Consider the following 18,907-nt stretch of genomic DNA (forward strand, 5'->3'; position numbering starts at 1 on the left):
GCATTTCGGCGATTCCCGTAAGAGTTGGAGCGTGGTGTCCATGCTCACTGAAGTGAAAATTGGCCGCCCCCGCCTTAATTATGTACGTGGTGTCTGTTCTTTCGAACAAATCAGCCGCGTCACTTAGGTTCATGGTATTTGTAATTAGTTTTTTAAGATAAATAAAAGTGGTTTGCTCGGGATCACAGTATGTATTCTCTAATACATTATATGGCAGACATTGTTAAGTAGCCAGTATGACGGCTGGTATGTGTCATGAGAGACAAGTTACCCCTGCTCCCCTATGTAGGCCTGTATCTCAAAGCAATCATTTAGTGGCTGGCTCTGAGCACTATGGGACTTAACATCTATGGTCATCAGTCCCCTAGAACTTAGAACTACTTAAACCTAACTAACCTAAGGACATTACACAACACCCAGCCATCACGAGGCAGAGAAAATCCCTGACCCCGCCGGGAATCGAACCCGGGAACCCGGGCGTGGGAAGCGAGAACGCTACCGCACGACCACGAGATGCGGGCAATCATTTAGTATCAGCTGGCAGACAACATTGGAAACTGTCGCCTACAGCCGTCCTGATTATCTTGTCAGTTGATGGTTGGAGAGACGACATCAAAGTTACAGACAGTCTACTTATACCAGTCATGTTGGCCACTGATGGATCGTGTATATGGATCGTGATAACCCCTTTACCATCAACTGAGGCCTGAAGATAGCGCACTGAAGCGCCGAAACTGATAGCTACACAGTAAATAAGATCATGAGGACGGCTGTAGGCGTTCCATATTCTTACAATAGTGAACGGTCGTGGTCCCCTAGATTTCCAGTCAAAAGGATGGACACATACAGAAACATTATAAATGGCGACTAGGGTTACCCTTTTTGTAAAATATGGAACGTGATTTTTTTTTTTTTTTACGCTGTACGTTCGCGGCTTATAAAACGGCCGCCGTTCACTGTATGACTGTCAGAAAATGAAATGAAATGGACTGGAGAGTTCTTAGATAACAGTATGCAGCATGTCATTCTCAATGGAGAGAAGTCTTCCGAAATAAAAGTGATTTCAGGTGTGCCGCAGGGGAGTGTCGTAGGACGGTTGCTATTCACAGTATACATAAATGACCTCGTGGATGAAATTGGAAGTTCACTGAGGCTTTTTGCGGATGATGCTGTGGAATATCGAGAGGTTGTAACAATGGAAAATTGTACTGAAATGCAGAATGATCTGCAGCGAATTGACGCATAGTGCAGGGAATGGCAATTGAATCTCAATGTAGACAAGTGTAATGTGCTGCGAATACAAAGAAAGTAAGTTCCTTTATCATTTAGCTGCAATATAGCAGGTCAGCAACTGCAAGCAGTTAATTTCATAAATTATCTGGGAGTAGGCATTAGGAATAATTTAAAATGGAAGGACCACATAAGATTAATCATCAGTAAAGCAGATGCCAGACTGAGATTCATTGGAAGAATCCTATGGAAATGCAGTCCGAAAACAAAGGAAGTAGGTTACAGTACACTTGTTCGCCCACTGCTTGAATACTGCTCATCGGTGTGGGATCCGTACCAGATAGGGTTGATAGAAGAGATAGAGAAGATCCAACGGAGAGCGCTTCGCTACAGGATCATTTAGTAATCGCGAAAGCGTTACGGAGATGATAGATAAACTCCAGTGGAAGACTTTGCAGGAGAGACGCTCAGTAGCTCGGTACGGGCTTTTGTTAAAGTCTCGAAAACATACCTTCACCGAGGAGTCAAGCAGTATAATGCTCCCTCCTACGTATATCTCGCGAAGAGACCATGAGGATAAAACCAGAGAGATTAGAGCCCACACAGAGGCATACCGACAATCTTTCTTTCCATGAACAATACGAGACTGGAAGAACCAATAGAGGTACTCAATGTACCCCCCGCCACACACCGTCAGGTGGCTTGCGGAGTATGGATGCAGGTGTAGATGTAGATGATTCTGTTCCGGCGAGATTAGCAAACAACGTTCCCGCCTGAAGATAGCGGCCAGATGCACAGCTGAAATACTGGTTCTAGATGACCGTATGATCCGGCTGCAGAGCCATACAAAAATATCAGTAGTTAACATGACGAGAAAGTCTACGTAGTCGCAGGAACTGCTGGTGTTTCGCGATGGTCCTGTCCCTGTGTGACGTACTTAAAGCAGGCATCTCACTGAAGTATTGAACCTGGCGCTCATTCGTAAAGCAACTGTTTGCGATGTATGCGTTTGATTTTTACCCAGAGATTACAGTGCTAAATAAAATTATGAAGCTGCTTTACACGCGTAATGCATAACACGTCCGCGCTGATGTATTACAAGCGGTCAATCAGTTCTTCTTGTCCTCGGCGTAAATTGATGCTCAAATATTAGTAACGAACTGTTGCACACAAATACTACTGCGCTATTTTTACTTTGAAATACTATGTATATAAATCAAAGAAATAGTTTTGATAGTGATGATTCGGAATCTATTCATTATCCTTTAATAGCCTGTCCTTCACTTTAATGGATTGGAAGTTTCAATTCCAATTATTTATCTACCTCGGATCAAATCAGAACATTGGCAAAACGGACGACATTCACAATATTCCAGTCAAAGCAGTTTTAGGTGTTCTAATTAGACTTCCACCCCCCCCCCCCCCCCCGCCACTTGAGTAGAACGCACGGAAGTTTGATATGAGCTCGTTAAACTGTCAGAAACGTCCTTCTTTGTGATGTTGCTCGACTTGCGCCTCACATTGGCTTGAATGTTGAATGTCGGTTATATTGTCAAAGCTTTCCAAAACGTTTTAGTGAATGTCTTGAACACTTGATTAAGAGATGGAGCTCCGTTTCAATTTGCGAGACAACAACGTTGACACACTGCGGCACGACGTCCACTACTTACTCCGCCTGCTCACAACCGACTGGCGGCTTGCGCATCTGTTGTTCACAGTTGTTAGTTGAAGCAGACACCGGAGTTACCGCTCTGGCGCCGTTTGTACGCCAGGAATAAAACCAGCCTTGTAACTTTTTGAATGGACAATGTTCGGCCTTGACGATCTTTCAGCACTACCTGGAAGACTGGGAAGTAGTTCTGCAGAATCGTGGATCCAGAATGAGATTTTCACCCTGCTGCGGAGTGTGCGCTGATATGAAACTTCCTGGCAGATTAAAACTGTGTGCCAGACCGAGACTCGAACTCGGGAACTTTGCCGTTCTCACGGAGCTCAAGGACAACTGGCTGAAGGTCCAGGTGGCACTATTCTCTCATGAAAGGATAAAGAAGCTGATGATACGGTTTGACGAATTTATGAAAACCGCGAAGAGTGAAATTTGCACCCGTACTAAAACCTGTGAAATCCGTGCCCAGGTTCCTGGGCTAGAATGTTAAGTCGCGGCTCACCTGCACCCCGGGAGTCCTAGACCACCAGAAATGCTCCGTTTGTCCGCAGTGAGGTACAGTGCCGTGCTGTCCGAGCCACGCCGGCGCTGCCATGCAAATGACCAACATCGCAAAATCGTCCTACTGCCGGAGGAAGAGCCCTTCCTATGGTCTGCATAACGATCTGCGGTACGCCCTTTCACATTCTCACATTACGTTATATTGTCTAAATCCTATTTCTTCTTCTTTCGTGATACCCATTGTATATCATTATGACAAATCATCTGATTTCGTTGTCACCTTAAAAATTTCTTTTAGATGTTACGTAAGTTATTTCATGAGCCATGCTCTGTCCACGTACTTAGTATACAGTTTTTAATGCTCATTTATCTTCTACTTCGTAATAATGACAGTCATATGCATAATTGTAATTATAAAGAAAATTATGTTCGTGTTTGGAGTCAGATATGGAGGACGTGGACAGCTGAAAGTGGGAAGAAAAGCTATGTGGAGCTTGTCAGTTACATGTGCGAATAATCCTAAAGTTATTATGAAAACCCATGTTACCTACATTACACTTACCATAGTAATCCAAGGGTATGGATATGTCTTATTTTATGTAAGTGGCAATCAAATGAAAACGAGACGATTAGCAAAAAAGTAAGTAAGCTGTTTATTATTCCAAAATTTGATCCTACATTTATCCCACTATGAGACAAGACGGTCAGTGCCTTCATGAAAAATATGCGTGCAGTTGCGTACGGGACCACGACTGACGTAGGCGTGCACCTCAACCTCCGAAGCAAATCGACAGCCACGAGCCGCGCGGGACTAGCCGAGCGGTCCAGGCCGCTGCAGTCATGGACTGTGCGGCTGGTCCCGGCGGAGGTTTCGTTCTCCCTCGGGCATGGGTGTGTGTGTTTGTCCTTAGGATAATTTAGGTTAAGTAGTGTGTAAGCTTAGGGACTGATGACCTTAGCAGTTAAGTCCCACAAGATTTCACACAAATTTTTTGACAGCCACGAATGTCTTTCTTCAGGGCTCCGAAAATACGGAACTTGTATCGTGAGAATCGGGACTGTAGGTAGGATGTGTAAGGGCATCCCAACGAAACTTCTGCAGCATATCAGAAGCATTCTTGACAACATGTGGGTGGGCGTTGTCCTGAAACAGAATGGTGCCGTCCATCAGCATTCCTGGGCGTTTGGACGTGATGGTGCGGTTCAGTTTTTGCAAAGTGTTCGCTTGCGTTGTGCGTTTATTATGGTGCTGTGCTGCAGTGATCGGCGGACCGTTGCAGCTAAGGAGAAGAGGCATTGCGACGTCCTCGGGGTTGACGTGCTTGTTGTTTCGACTAAGCTGCAGAAGTTTCGCTGGGAAGCCCTTATACATCCTCCACAGAATCCCTCGGCAAGCGATTTCCATATTTTTGGAGTTCTGAAGAGAGAAATTCGTAGCCGCGGATTTGTTTCACACGGGAAGGTGTGCGTCTGCGTACAATTACAGTCACGCAGGCAACCCCTAACATTTTTCCTGGAGGATTCAAAAATGGTTCAAATGGCTCTCAGCACTATGGGACTTAACTTCTGAGGTCATCAGTCCCCTAGAACTTAGAACTACATAAGCCTATCCAACCTAAGGACATCACGCACATCCATGCCCGAGGCGGGATTCGAACCTGCGACCGTAGCGGTCGCGCGGTTCCAGACTATAGCGCCTAGAACAGCTCGGCCACTCCGGCCGGCTCCTGGAGGGACTGACTTCCCTGTCTTACAGAAGAATGAATGTATTAACATATATGGCGATTATTTTTGAAATAATAAACAGTTTACTCATTTTTTTCCATATGTCTTGTTTGCATTTGTCTGCCTCTCATATATTGAGTTTAAAGGATGCTTTGTCAAGCAGAAGACAAACGATTTCTAAATCCGTGTTTGTAATAAGGTTTTCATGTTTTTCATTGCAGGCTGGAAGACGCGGTACCAACAAGCAAACATCACCTACATGACAAATTTTACGGAGAAAAAAGCACACTTGCAAGATACCAGTCCCAGCAATCGATATGGGCTATAATTCGGATAGTACACAGATATGACCCTGAGTGTACAGCTTTTAGACTTTCGGGCACACCGGTTGTTTGTAACTTGCTCCGCCCCCACTGCAGCGGCTGACGCCCGAGCGCCAAGTACTGTACAGGGGGGGGAGGGGAGGGGAGGGAGAAACCTGAGCTGTCCTAACCGCAGGATGCTGAAGGCGAGGGGAGAGGAATGTGCAGAGAGCCGTGTCTGTCCACAGCAGTTTGTAATATTGTCGGAGAAGACGTGTTACTCCGAGCGAAAAATAACAAGTAATATAAATGCGCAACATATCAGCCTCATCCACGTATACGTTCAGTAGTAGTTTAACAATATTCTGTAAATATAAATTCGCCTCAAAATCAAAATGAATAAACCTAAGCGAGTGAAGAACTATTATGAAATGTAGTCAATGATTTTGGATTTTCAATTTAATCATGCCAACCTCGTTGAAGAACTGCGCGTCTCTTTCTAATGTACCTCACTTTAACAGTTCCAGCTTTAAAATCCAAAGAAAATAAAGAACAAAAGCAAAATAAAATAGAGCTGAAGTACGTATTCAATGACGCATTCATTCATTTAAAAAAAAAATGGTTCAAATGGCTCTGAGCACTACGGGACTTAACATCTGTGGTCATCAGTCCCCTAGAACTTAGAACTACTTAAACCTAACTAACCTAAGGACATCACACAGAGCCATGCCCGAGGCAGGATTGGAACCTGCGACCGCAGCAGTCACGCGGTTCCGGACTGAGCGCCTAGAACCGCACGGCCACCACGGCCGGCTCATTCATTTCAGCCGTTGGAACTGCATTTATAAATCGCAAAATAATTAAATAAATAAAAATAAAAATAAACAACTAAGCAAAGAAGTCTCTAGCAGCAGCTACAGGTGAGAAAGCGTGTTTTTTGACACAACGGAACAGAAGTTGACAAGCTTCGTACTCTCTCCACTGTACAGCACTTCGTGATCGGGCGTTAAGCGACTGCAGTGGACAGTGAGATTGACAAGCAGTTGGCGGGCAACTTCAGAAGTTGTATATTCAGAGGATCATAACTGCATACTACCGGATTAGCGGCGCAAATTATCACGCGAGATAGATTGCTTTGGGTGATATCCAGAAAGTGTGCGAGTTTTCTCCTTAAAACGTGAGGTGAAGTCTGTAATGATTATTTGTAAATAACAATTTTGTGATTGCGTCCGACATAAGACGGAAAGAAATTACAGTGTGCTCCGATTACAGTTCTTGAACGAATGCATGCTGTCGCGGCGATATCCACTAACGAAACATTCCCGGGTCGTGTGGAGTGGTTAACTCCCCACCAGCTTGCTGCCATTGTCAAGTGGTTGACTGTCCTGTGAATGCTGCTGCCGTGCTTATGGAGCCGAGCTGTTGCCACTGACGTCACTGGTGCTCAGTCCCACACCGTGGCGCGCCCGCCGCTTCCGCTTCAACTGCCCAATCACAGGATCACAGGTCGTAATGCCGTACTCAGCTGCAATCCACGGTCTTCGTTAAGGGTGCTGTCCGATATTTTGATTTCCATTGCTTCATTTATTACGCTGTCCCAGTAGTTACTTTCGTTTAGAAATATAAGACTCGTCCGTTCTCTAATGCATGTTCCGCTACATCTGATTTTTCGGGATAGCGTAGGCGGTAAAGCGTTACATGTTTTACGCGGTGCACTTCAATGGTGCCGACAGTCTGCCCGACATAAAACTGCCCACACCCACAATGTATTTTGTATATTCCAGGTGTTCTGAGGCCTACATCCTTTTTCACACGCTTCATATGTTGCAGAATCTTCGTTGGGGGCCGGAAGACCATTTCGATTTAATTTGTCGTCAGGATCCGACTAATCTTCTCTTTCCTCGATCCACAAATCGGGAAAAGACTCAGTCTTCTTCGTGTCTTCTTCGGAGGCCTTCTGCTGTCGTGGTTTAGATGAAACTACTTCAGAAATTTGTCTGTTGTATCAGTCTTCCGCTAACCACTTGGCGTCGCTTGAAACCCAAGAATGTTGTTGTGTTGGCAGAAGAGCCAACACCGTGTTATGGATGGAGGCCGAAATGCACGCGTTTTAGCTCACGCAGGCTGGCGTGAGGAGGGAAGGACTATGCTGACGTGAGATCTGGAACATGACAAGGAATTAGAATTCAGAAAGCGGGCGGAATTAGTTTGATACTTAACTTTAATCCGTTAATGATGAACGTCGCTCTTGACGGCACATGATTCACAATATTATCTGTTCAGAATAGTAACTGAATCTGGCGCCTTGCTAGGTCGCAGCAAATGACGTAGCTGAAGGCTATGCTAAACTGTCGTCTCTGCAATTGAGACCGTCTGTAGACAGTGAACCATCGCTAGCGAAGTCGGCTGTACAACTGGTGCGAGTGCTAGGAAGTCTCTCTAGACCTGCCGTGTGGCGGCGCTTGGTTTGCAATCACTGATAGTGGCGACACGCGGGTCCGACGTATACTAACGGACCGCGGCCGATTTAAAGGCTACCACCCAGCAAGTGTGGTGTCTGGCGGTGACACCACAAATATCTTATTAATTACGTGTGTAGTTCGACCATTTGCATTTCTGTCTATGAGTGCACACGTAAAACTCCTCGGGTCTTCTACCTATCGGGCAAGTTGCGGAGTTCGACAGAGGGATTAGGGCTGCTCTCATTCGACCTTTTGTAGGCGCCAGCTTCACTGAGCTGAAAGGTGATAGGGCACAGTGCACACGACAGCAGTAAGACAGATATTTGAGGTACAGATCGCATATGAACATTGTCTATTGTTTTCTTTGTTCAGTAGACTGTTGGAAGTAAATTTTCTGAATAGCCTTCGCAGTGAACGACGACCAGCTGCGCTTACGCGGACGGACCTAGTTCCTGGTGTACTGCCCAGCCAACACTGTGATGATACGACTGATTGTGTGGGAGTTGGGCCAGCCGCCGACTGACGCCCCCGTTGTGGTGCTGCAGCGTGCCTGCAGAGCGCGGGCAAGGCCAGCTGCGGCGACTTCGGCGGCAAGGCGGCCGTCACCTCTTCCGGCGGCGGCTCCCCGGAGGCGGAGGACTGTGGCCGCGCCAGAGCCGCCGCCGCCAAGGACGCGCCGGAGGCGGCGGGGGCGGCGCCCGTGCACCCGAAGCTGGCGGCGGCGGGCGCCGCGCTCGAGATGAAGCCGCTGTGGGACGAGTTCCACGAGCTGGGCACCGAGATGATCGTCACCAAGGCCGGCAGGTGAGCTCCCGCAGGCCGCGCGCCGCTGCTCCCCTCCCACCGTCTCCCTGTCCCGTGCTTCAGCAACACCTTGCAGGAGCTACCCGTCTGCTCAGAAGCCGCCAATCGTAATTTCGAGGGGGCCTTCAATAAGTAAAGCAGCACATTTTTCCCTCGCAGTTTTGGTTTAAAAAGCGGAACTTGTTGTGGGACATGGTGTAATACTCCCGCTTCATCCCCTACAGGTTCATGAAGTTCCGACAGGTGGCAGCGCTGTACGTAGCCTTCAAAATGGCACCTGTAAAGGAGGTGCGTTCCAAACAAAGAGCTCTCATTTAGTTTCTTTTGGCGGAAAACCAGAGTGTCGCAGGTATTCGTAGGCGCTTGCAGAAAGTCGACGCAGGCCTGGCAGTGAATAAAAGCACGGTGAATCGTTGGCCAAAGTAGGCATAAAATTTTTCGCGTGAAGAGTGTGTGTATCCTAATTTCAACATTTCTTATTAACAACTGCAGAAAGCCCTTCCCTTTTCTTCTAATTGCACCAAGAAATCTTTCATACGTACGAGGGTGAGAGGATCGTTTGTCCCAAAAATCTTAGGAATACCAAAGCATTTTCCACAAAGCGCATTACCCACCCTAAAAAGATTAAAAATTAACAAAATTCGTTAATTATTGTTTACTTATACTAATAATAAGCTCTTTAAACAGGTATTGATGGGAAAGGAGGATCCAGATCCTGAAAACATCTTGTAGCTCACTTAGCAATGTCAACACATTTTCAGTAACGTCTAATAACAGGCTGTGGGAACTTTATGACCACCACAAAAAAATTAAAAAATGCTACTTTCATTAATTGTTGTTAATCTGTACCCACAACATACTACTTGATGGGATACTGATGTATAAGTAAGATCATGAACCTGAAAATATTGAGTATGACATTCATTAAAGAAAGTGGCACTGACCACTAAACTTAAATTTTTCGGTTAAGTTTGACTGAAAAATTAAAACATTTATGGAACATGGTAGAAGAATTCATTACAACAATAGATTTCCTTCCGACTTTTAAATTATAAAGCAAGTGAGAAGCTTATAATATTTTCAAGAGGTGGGCCGGCCAGTGTGGCCGTGCGGTTCTAGGCGCTTCAGTCTGGAACCGCGTGACCGCTACGGTCGCAGGTTCGAATCCTGCCTCGGGCATGGATGTGTGTGATGTCCTTAGGTTAGTTAGGTTTAATTAGTTCTAAGTTCTAGGGGACTGATGACCTCAGATGTTAAGTCCCGTAGTGCTCAGAGCCATTTGAACCATTTCAAGAGGTGGGAAGCATCATCGCGAGAACGTTGCACAAATCTGTGCGATTTCCCGCTTGCCGACCGGCTGGACACAGCTGTCACACCTGCAGTGTTGGACGAGCGGAAACTCTTGTTCGAGGTGGCCGACGGGTGACAATCAGACACTTCGCTAATCAACAGGACCTCTCTGTTGGTAGTGGTTGGTCAGTTGGTTTAAAAGAGGACGGAAGGGACCAAAGTACGAGGTCATCGGTGTCTGTTGGTTGTGCTGACACGCCCGGGAGTACGAATGGGTGGGGGACCCTTTAAACTGGCTGCCGAGAAGTGACCGTTTCTTGACCGTGCGCCCTGCCCACACCACGTACCTGGTAATCCCGCGGCGGTCGTACTGTTCTGCTCCACACGCTGTTGGCTTGCCTGAGATTATCTATTGAAATACGCAAGCGGGTTTAGTGGAGCCACCAGGCCCCCACAACGGCACGAGTGGTCGACTGTGAAGAGCGGACAAACTGAATAGCTGGCCGGCGGCCATTAGAGTGGTAAACTGACGCGCGGAGTTCGAATGTTTACACATCGCTTTTACTTATAAAATGCCTTCCCTTGAGTTAGGTCGCAAACATAATGCCTCATTTAATTACGTTACTACAATATACTTTTTAATTTATGAACAACTAGTCACTGTTTATGAATTTATTACATGGAATCTGCCGTAGCTAAAAGTTATGTACTGAACCCCTAGCATTTTTCGCAGTTCATTTTCGATAGATGTACGCAAAATGCATCAAAATACTCGAAGATTTTCCCACTATATTAACAGATATTTTCTGACTCTACCTTGCTTTAGATTTTATGACAAGAAGTGCGTTATATATGGCATAGTGCTTTGGCAACTTACGACCAAATTATCAAGTTTCAACTTAACCTAGACCATGAAAACACTACCGATCAGCCAACTTTCTTCAAAATGATCAGAACATATAAAATGGTATTCTGTCGGTCGGAAATCTTGCCTCCTGACAGCGTGTAACTATTTTTGCAACAACTGTGGTTTTGAGAAAGGAAACCTGCAAATAGATGCACAGACATTATGCTAATACCGTGTTACAAAAACATTTGTTAAGCAAGTACACTGACATATAAAACAACTTAAAATATCCACATACCTGTGAAATGTAATATTCGTTCCTTTCTCGAATTTATTTGTACAATTAATCGCTGCACAACTCTTCACCATTGTACTTCTTTTGACTGGAACGTACAGACAGTAGAATTACGAGTAACAAATACTGTATGTACTCCCCAACAAATACACAACGTTGAATCAGGGTATTCATAAACAACAATACTACACAACACATCAGACTACAACCACTATAATGGCGTCCAGCCGAAGGTTCAAATTATCCCGCGATTGCAGCGCCATCAGTGAGTCTAGTTATTTTTACACGGTCTTTGGGAGACACTCAACGTTAAAACACGACACTGTTCTACGTCTGGTATGAACAACTATATTCTCAGACGACTAGAGGAAAATCGCAGGTTGCACTGTTTACATTCTAAGTCATAAATGTTTATCCCAATTAACAATCTTGATGGTTATCTGTCAACAATATCACTCAAGATGAGCGTACGCGTAACCGACACGACGCGGGTGATTGTTGATGATGCGGAAGCCGAATGATCGAACGAAAGTTCTTACGCTCGTCACACATACAGATATCTGGTAATAGTCCTCTTTGACCCTAGTAATGATATAGCACTGTTCGTAAAGTTAATCCTTCAGTTCTTACTTGTACGAGCGTGCGCGTAAACCGTCGCGGCGCGGCTGATTGTTGATAATGCGGAAACGCGATGACGGAACGCACGTTCTCACGCTCGCTACAAGACGTTGGCATTTCACTGCACTCTTTTGTGGTAACTAATTTCTACTGATTCACGTCGGTTCATTCTGGGAGACCGAACACGGCGCGGATGATCGCTGCTGTGCGACACGCAACGAGAGGAAACATAAACACGTTATCGACGGCACTGCTCATTTTTTCATTACTTCTTGACGCACTTTCCTCTGAATCATTTCCATATTTTATCACTTTACTGTAACAGCACTTGTAGCAACACTTCAACCTGAGTACTAAAAAAGCCTCTCACATGCAGAGCTGTCCACAACACAAGATAACAGTTCTGTGTCCCGCACACGACTCGACAGACGCGACTGCCCGCAAAGATACTCCACAACTAAGCCAGCGATGTGACAATACGCTTACACACTTATCCACGAGTTGGAATATTCAGAGGTGTGTACACGCTGGGTTGCCCGCCTTCTAACGGAAGATCATAAAGAGCTACGAAGAATCATCTATGCGGAATTGCTTGCGCGTTACGAGGCTGATCATGACAATTTTTAGTAGAACATCGTCACAGGCGATGAAACGTGGGTTCACCACTTCGAACCGGAAACAAAACGGCAGTGCATGGACTGGAGCCTCTCCTCCCAAGCCGCTTCGTCAGTCGCTAAAGTCATGCCGACGGTATTCTGGAACGCTGAAGGGGTTATTCTGCTTGATGCCCTCCCACACTCTGCAACGATCAACTCTTAATCGTATAGTGCTACCCTCAGGAAACTGAAGAAACGACTTCAGTGTGTTCCTTGGCACAAAAATGAAAACGACATTCTCCTCGTCCGTGACGGCGCAAGTCCTCACACAACTCTGCACACACAACTTCACTGGACCGTTCTTCCTCATCCACCCTACAGCCCGGACCTCCCGCCTTCCGGGTTCCATCTGTTTGATCCAATGGAGGATGCGTTTTACGGGAAGCACTACGTGGGTGATGGGGAGGTTATCGATGCAGAAAGACGTTGGCTCCGACGTCGAGCAGTAGAGTGGAACCGTGCGGCAATACAGGCCCTTCCAGTAGGGCGGCGCGGGGCCGCTGCATCGAACGTGGGTCACGCTGAATAACAGTCTTGTAGCGCAGTGGGGAGTAATATGGTGTACGGGGTGTTACAAAAAGGTACGGCCAAACTTTCAGGAAACATTCCTCACACACAAAGAAAGAAAATATGTTACGTGGACATGTGTCCGGAAACGCTTAATTTCCGTGTTGGAGCTCATTTTAGTTTCGTCAGTATGTACTGTACTTCCTCGATTCACCGCCAGTTGGCCCAATTGAAGGAAGGTAATGTTGACCTCGGTGCTCGTGTTGACATGCGACTCATTGCTCTACAGTACTAGCATCAAGCACATCAGTACCTGGCATCAACAGGTTAGTGTTCATCACGAACGTGGTTTTGCAGTCAGTACAATGTCCAGAAATGCAGAGTTGGCAGATGCCCATTTGATATATGGATCAGCACGGGGAAATAGCCGTTTGTATAGAGACAGGTTTCCAGAACGAAGGTGTCTCGACAGGAAGACGTTCGAAGCAATTCATCGGCGTCTTAGGGAGCACGGAACATTCCGGCCTATGACTCGCGACTGGGGAAGACCTAGAACGTCGAGGACACCTGCAATGGACGAGGCAATTCTTCGTGCAGTTGACGATAACCCTAATGTCAGCGTCAGAGAACTTGCTGCTGTACAAGGTAACGTTGACCACGTCACTGTATGGAGAGTGCTACGGGTTGTTTCCGTACCATGTACAGCGTGTGCACGCACTATCAGCAGCTGATTGGCCTCCACGGGTACACTTCTGCGAATGGTTCATCCAACATGTGTCAATCCTCATTTCAGTGCAGATGTTCTCTTTACGGATGAGGCTTCATTCCAACGTGATCAAGTTGTAAATTTTCACAATCAACATCTGTGGGCTGACGAGAATCCGCACGCAATTGTGCAATCACATCATCAACACAGATTTTCTGTGAACGTTTGGGCAGGCATTGTTGGTGATGTCTTGATTGGGCCCCACGTTCTTCCACCTACGCTCAATGGAGCACGTTATCATGATTTCATACGGGATACTCTACCTGTGCTGCTAGAACATGTACCTTTACAAGTACGATACAACATGTGGTTCATGCACGATGGAGCTCCTGCAAATTTCAGTCGAAGTGTTCGTACGCTTCTCAACAACAGATTCGGTGACCGATGGATTGGTAGAGGCGGACCAATTCCATGGCCTCCACGCTCTCCTGACCTCAACCCTCTTGACTTTCATTTATGGGGGCATTTGAAAGCTCTTGTCTACGCAACCCCGGCACCAAATGTAGAGACTCTTCATGCTCGTATTGTGGACGTCTGTGATACAATACGCCATTCTCCAGGGCTGCATCAGCGCATCAGGGATTCCATGCGACGGAGGGTGGATTCATGTATCCTCGCTAACGGAGGACTTTTTGAACATTTCCTGTAACAAAGTGTTTGAAGTCACGCTGGTACGTTCTGTTGCTGTGTGTTTCCATTCCATGATTAATGTGATTTGAAGAGAAGTAATAAAATGAGCTCTAAGATGGAAAGTAAGCGTTTCCGGACACATGTCCACATAACATATTTTCTTTCTTTGTGTGTGAGGAATGTTTCCTGAAAGTTTGGCCGTACCTTTTTGTAACACCCTGTATTGGAAACCTGAGTAGAACCAACCTGTTCTCAGACAAAAAAATTTTTGCATTACTTATTGAACGCCTCTCGTATTGTAGTGTCTTCCACTCTACTAGGCTTTTCTTTGATGAAGATGCGGACTTTCAGCGATGATACAAAGGGGCTTATGTATCAGTTAGAGAAAGGCAACATTGTTCCATAAAAGAGATGAAAAATGTACCGCGCCTGCTCGTCATTACCGATTTCAGCCAAAGTTTTGGTATATATACACGACATGGCCGGAAATGAAAGTGACGGAAGTTGGAGCTCCAGCTGGCCAAGCGTTTAGGAAGAACAGCATTTCTGGCGCGAGCCGGACGAGGCATGAAAGTCTCTGTCACTCTCTACCTGATTAACGTTATTTACTTATTTCTTATTATGAATCTTACAACTTTTAGTGTAACGCAGTCTGAGGCAAGGAACAATTGTATCAGTACAGCATTACAACATTTCATTAGAAGAGGTCCAAATAGTCTTCCATCCTTCACGTAAACTACAAATTTTACAATCTCTCTTGTGGTATTTTTCATGCAAATGGTAGCAGAAAATTTAGTTTTCCATAAACATTTTTTGTTTCTTATATCTTTAGTGTTTTTTATATCTTTACGGTGTATACCTGCAGAAAACTGACAAACATTTGCATCATTTCTCCCAAAAATCCATCGCCTTTAACTTTGTACATCTATCTCTGCTGTGAAAGTAGAACATTAATAGTATTCATGTATGCGGATAATCACACTGAGAACTCGATCTTCAATGTCTTGTTGAGAGAAATACGTTTGCTGAATTTACAGTATCTCTCTTTCATTGAGTGGCAGTATAACTGGTAGCCAGTGCATGACTTCAGATATCAAATACGTAAGCAGTTATTTTGCTTTAAGTTAAGAAGTAATTGTCTCTATACATTTTAATCGGAATTCTTGTAACAGCATGCTTACCGAATATATTACAAAGCACCACGCATACAAATAGGGTTTTCCGGTGCTCATACGCAGAGCTATATTGGTGACGAAGAGGTGAGGTCAAGTCTTTTGGACAGCCCTCTGGACAGACATCATCTGTATACCCAGCAGGAGTATCGCCTTAGAGTCACTACACTACAGTACAGGGTCAAAGTTTGAATGTTACACACTTGCTCCTACGTAGGCGGATGGAGCAAATCGATTGGTTCTTTTTGCATCTGGTATGGTCTACGGTGGGCTTGATGATACTTACGGAGGCACGATTAGTTCATGGGCGATTCCTCGGAAAACCTCACAAAAAGGGTTTCTTTACTATACTTTCGTCGTCAGCAGCGAAACAAAACCCAGTCGAGGATTCCGAGACGGCTATGCATAGCAAATAGATGAAATTTTTACGATATATTCTTAAGATCTCGATGTCGAACACTTTTGAAAATTTTCTATTTATTTTAATCCGTTTCCAAGGTACAGAGGTTCTAACTTTCCCTACTCGTACAAGTAAAACGTAAGCCAAAACGTAGTTTATAAAGTGACGTGGCACTCCCAAATACGGTATAAAGTGTCTCCGTTACCTTTAGGGAACCCAATCTTGTAGTACTGAAGTACATGCAAAAAAATTTTTGCACATAAAATCCGATCTGAGGCGTGAAATTAGTTTAGGGTTGTTTCAGTTTCACTTAAGTAAACCATTCAAATTTTAGTGACTAATGCATTTCTTTTCATACGAGCGATATGCCCTGCTCCAGAAGGAAAAAGGAGACCAACGGAAAATGCTCCTATCGGCGAAAAAAAGTGGGAATGTGTTCCTTTTTATTTAAAAGACTCTGACTGAAAAATGGGATACCAGCTGCCTCATTCTGCCTTCCTCAGTACGTTTAAGAATGTTCCCGAAAATTTTACCTTGAGAACATATTCGTGCCTTTTTATGCTCAAAGAGAAGAACACAGTGGAAGTGACAAAGAAACGGAAAAGTAATAAATAGTGGAAGATAGTAGACAGTGGTATCGTTGAAGAAAGAGCGAAGGAATAATGGCAGTGTGAGAAGAAGACAGTGGCAGTGGAACATAGACTGCAGTGACAGATCAACGTTACGAAAAGAGTGAAGGAGACAGTGCCAGGAGGGGAGGAATAAGGAGAAAGAGAATGTGGTATTGGGTGAGAGCCAGTGATAATGCCAGACAGAATAAATGACAGTGAGGAAGAGAGAGATAGAGACAGCAGCGGCAGAAAGGAACGAATGAGATATTAGCAGTAAGAGAAAGCAGAGGGTGGCAATGACTGTTAGAGGATACTGTAGCAGTGGAACAGAACGAACGAAGGAGACTGTGGCTGTCGCACAGGAGACATGACAGAGAGACACAAAGAGGTAATGACAGTGAGTTGGGCTGAATGACTGAGAAAACACAACTGGAAATGAGAAGGTAAGAGGCGACTTACAGTGGAGGACTGGTGGAGGTGAGTCAGCTGCTGTTAAGCGAGCTTGTGGGACTTCGAGTTGAGCTGCGTGTTACAAAAAGGGCGAAATACGCTCGGATGGGAATTTTATAGGTGCTGAGGAAAGTAGAACTAGGCAGCTGATACCCCAGTCAGGGTCTTTTAAATAAACAGTAACATATTCACGTTTTTTGTGCTCCGAAAAGAGCATTTTTCCTCTGGTATCAGTTCATACTTGTTGAGTACGTCCTGAATAGACTCGTCATTTCGTCAGTATGGCATTTCTGAGCAGACATGATTAACTCGTTAAAGAGAGGTCTTCTACGTTTGCGGCTCTTAGTTTTACGAATTACAACTTTTGCACGAAAACAGAGTCTGTGACTAGAATATAACTAAATTTACTGATAACCTTGTCATGTAATGATTCGGCAAAACTGTCATCTTTTTTGCACCCTAGTTTTCAAACGATGAAAGAAGAATGTTAGTAACGAACACGTAGGGGGAAGCTAAGCACCCTGGCAGGGTGAGCTAAATGAAGCTTATCTGTTACTATGTGGGGAAGAACGGAGCAACATGCTTCTGTTTTCTACTAATTATTCAATATAAGTGTGGCCACATGCGTGAGTATCAGTGATTAACACTAAATAAAGGAATGTATCTAATGATTTTTAGGAGGATGTCTGTTATTTGAAAGAAGATTTTCATCACGGGATTGACGTAATAAATAATGTTCCTCATAAGTAGGGCTAACCACCGAAATGATTTCAAGAGGAATTCGATTTCTATACGCTCACGCAGCCGAATCGTACAAACATACCATCATTTGAGCATCAGACTGACTTCCATATGGACGACGTAATAGTAAGTATCTCTGGCGTAGAAAGATTTGAAAGCAAATAAGTCACCAGCTCAGGATGGAAACCGAATTCGGTTTTATAAAGAATATTTTGCGGTACTGACTCCTGATCTAGTGTGGATCTACCGCGAATATCTCGCCCAGAGCAAAGTTCCAAACGATTGGAAAAAAAGCATAGGTGGCGCCAATATATAAAAACGGTAAAAGAAGGGACCCAAAAAATTACAGACCAATGTACCTAACATCGGTTTGCTGCAGAATCCTCTAAGATATTCTCAGTTCGAATATACTAAATTTTCTTGAGGTCGAGAAGCTTATGTCCATGAATCAGCATGGTTTTACAAAGTATTACTCGTGCGAAACTCAACTTGCCATTTTTTCATATGATGTACTTCGAACTATGGACGAAAGGCAAAAGGCAGATTGGCTGTTAACGAAGTTCCAGACATGTGAAACATGTTCACAGGTATGAGAGTGGCTCGAAGACTTGTTAAGTTATAGAACCCAATATGTTATCTTCGACTGCGAGTGTTCATCAGAGACGAGGATATCGTCAGGGGTGCTCCAGGAAGTGTGACAGGACCGCTGTTGTCCTCCGTATACATAAATGATTTGGCATACGGGGTGGGCAGGAATCTTTAGTTGTTTGCTGACCATACTGTAATATATTTTGAGATGTCTAAGTTGAGTGACTGCAGGAGGATACAAGATGACTTAGACAAAATTTCCATACGGTGTGACGAATGGCAGCTAGCCCTAAACATGAAAAAACTGTAAGTTAATGCAAATAAGTAGGAAAAACAGCCCCGTAATGCTTGGGTACAGATTAGTAGTGTCCTGCCTGACACAGTCACGTCGTTTGAACAACTGGGTATAATGCTGCATGTGAGGGCTGTGGTAGGGAAGGGAAATGCTCGACTCCTGTTTGCTGGGAGAATTTTAGGAAAGAGTGGTTCACCTTGCAAGGTGCCGGGGCTAGCAGTGTATTTAACACTAAATTCTAGAATCTACACATGTAAATGATGCTCTAAGCCCCCCCTATTCTAACTCCGACTTTTGCTGTTGCACAAGGATTAAAAAATATACGCGAACTGACTGTAATCAACCCTGCAA

General features: G+C 44.8%; 1 protein-coding gene across 1 annotated transcript in view; it reads left to right on the plus strand.

Moving 5' to 3' along the window:
• Positions 1-236: 236 nt before the first annotated feature.
• Positions 237-18,907, plus strand: part of LOC124545953 (T-box transcription factor TBX1-like) — a 194,585-nt gene continuing 175,914 nt past the window's right edge. The window contains exons 1-2 of the mRNA XM_047124916.1: positions 237-246; positions 8,432-8,690. Coding sequence (XP_046980872.1) covers positions 237-246; positions 8,432-8,690 — 269 coding nt within the window. The remainder of the gene's footprint in view (positions 247-8,431; positions 8,691-18,907) is intronic.

Source organism: Schistocerca americana, chromosome 8 (assembly GCF_021461395.2).
Source record: "Schistocerca americana isolate TAMUIC-IGC-003095 chromosome 8, iqSchAmer2.1, whole genome shotgun sequence".
In the NCBI taxonomy this organism is placed as follows: Eukaryota; Metazoa; Arthropoda; class Insecta; order Orthoptera; family Acrididae; genus Schistocerca; species Schistocerca americana.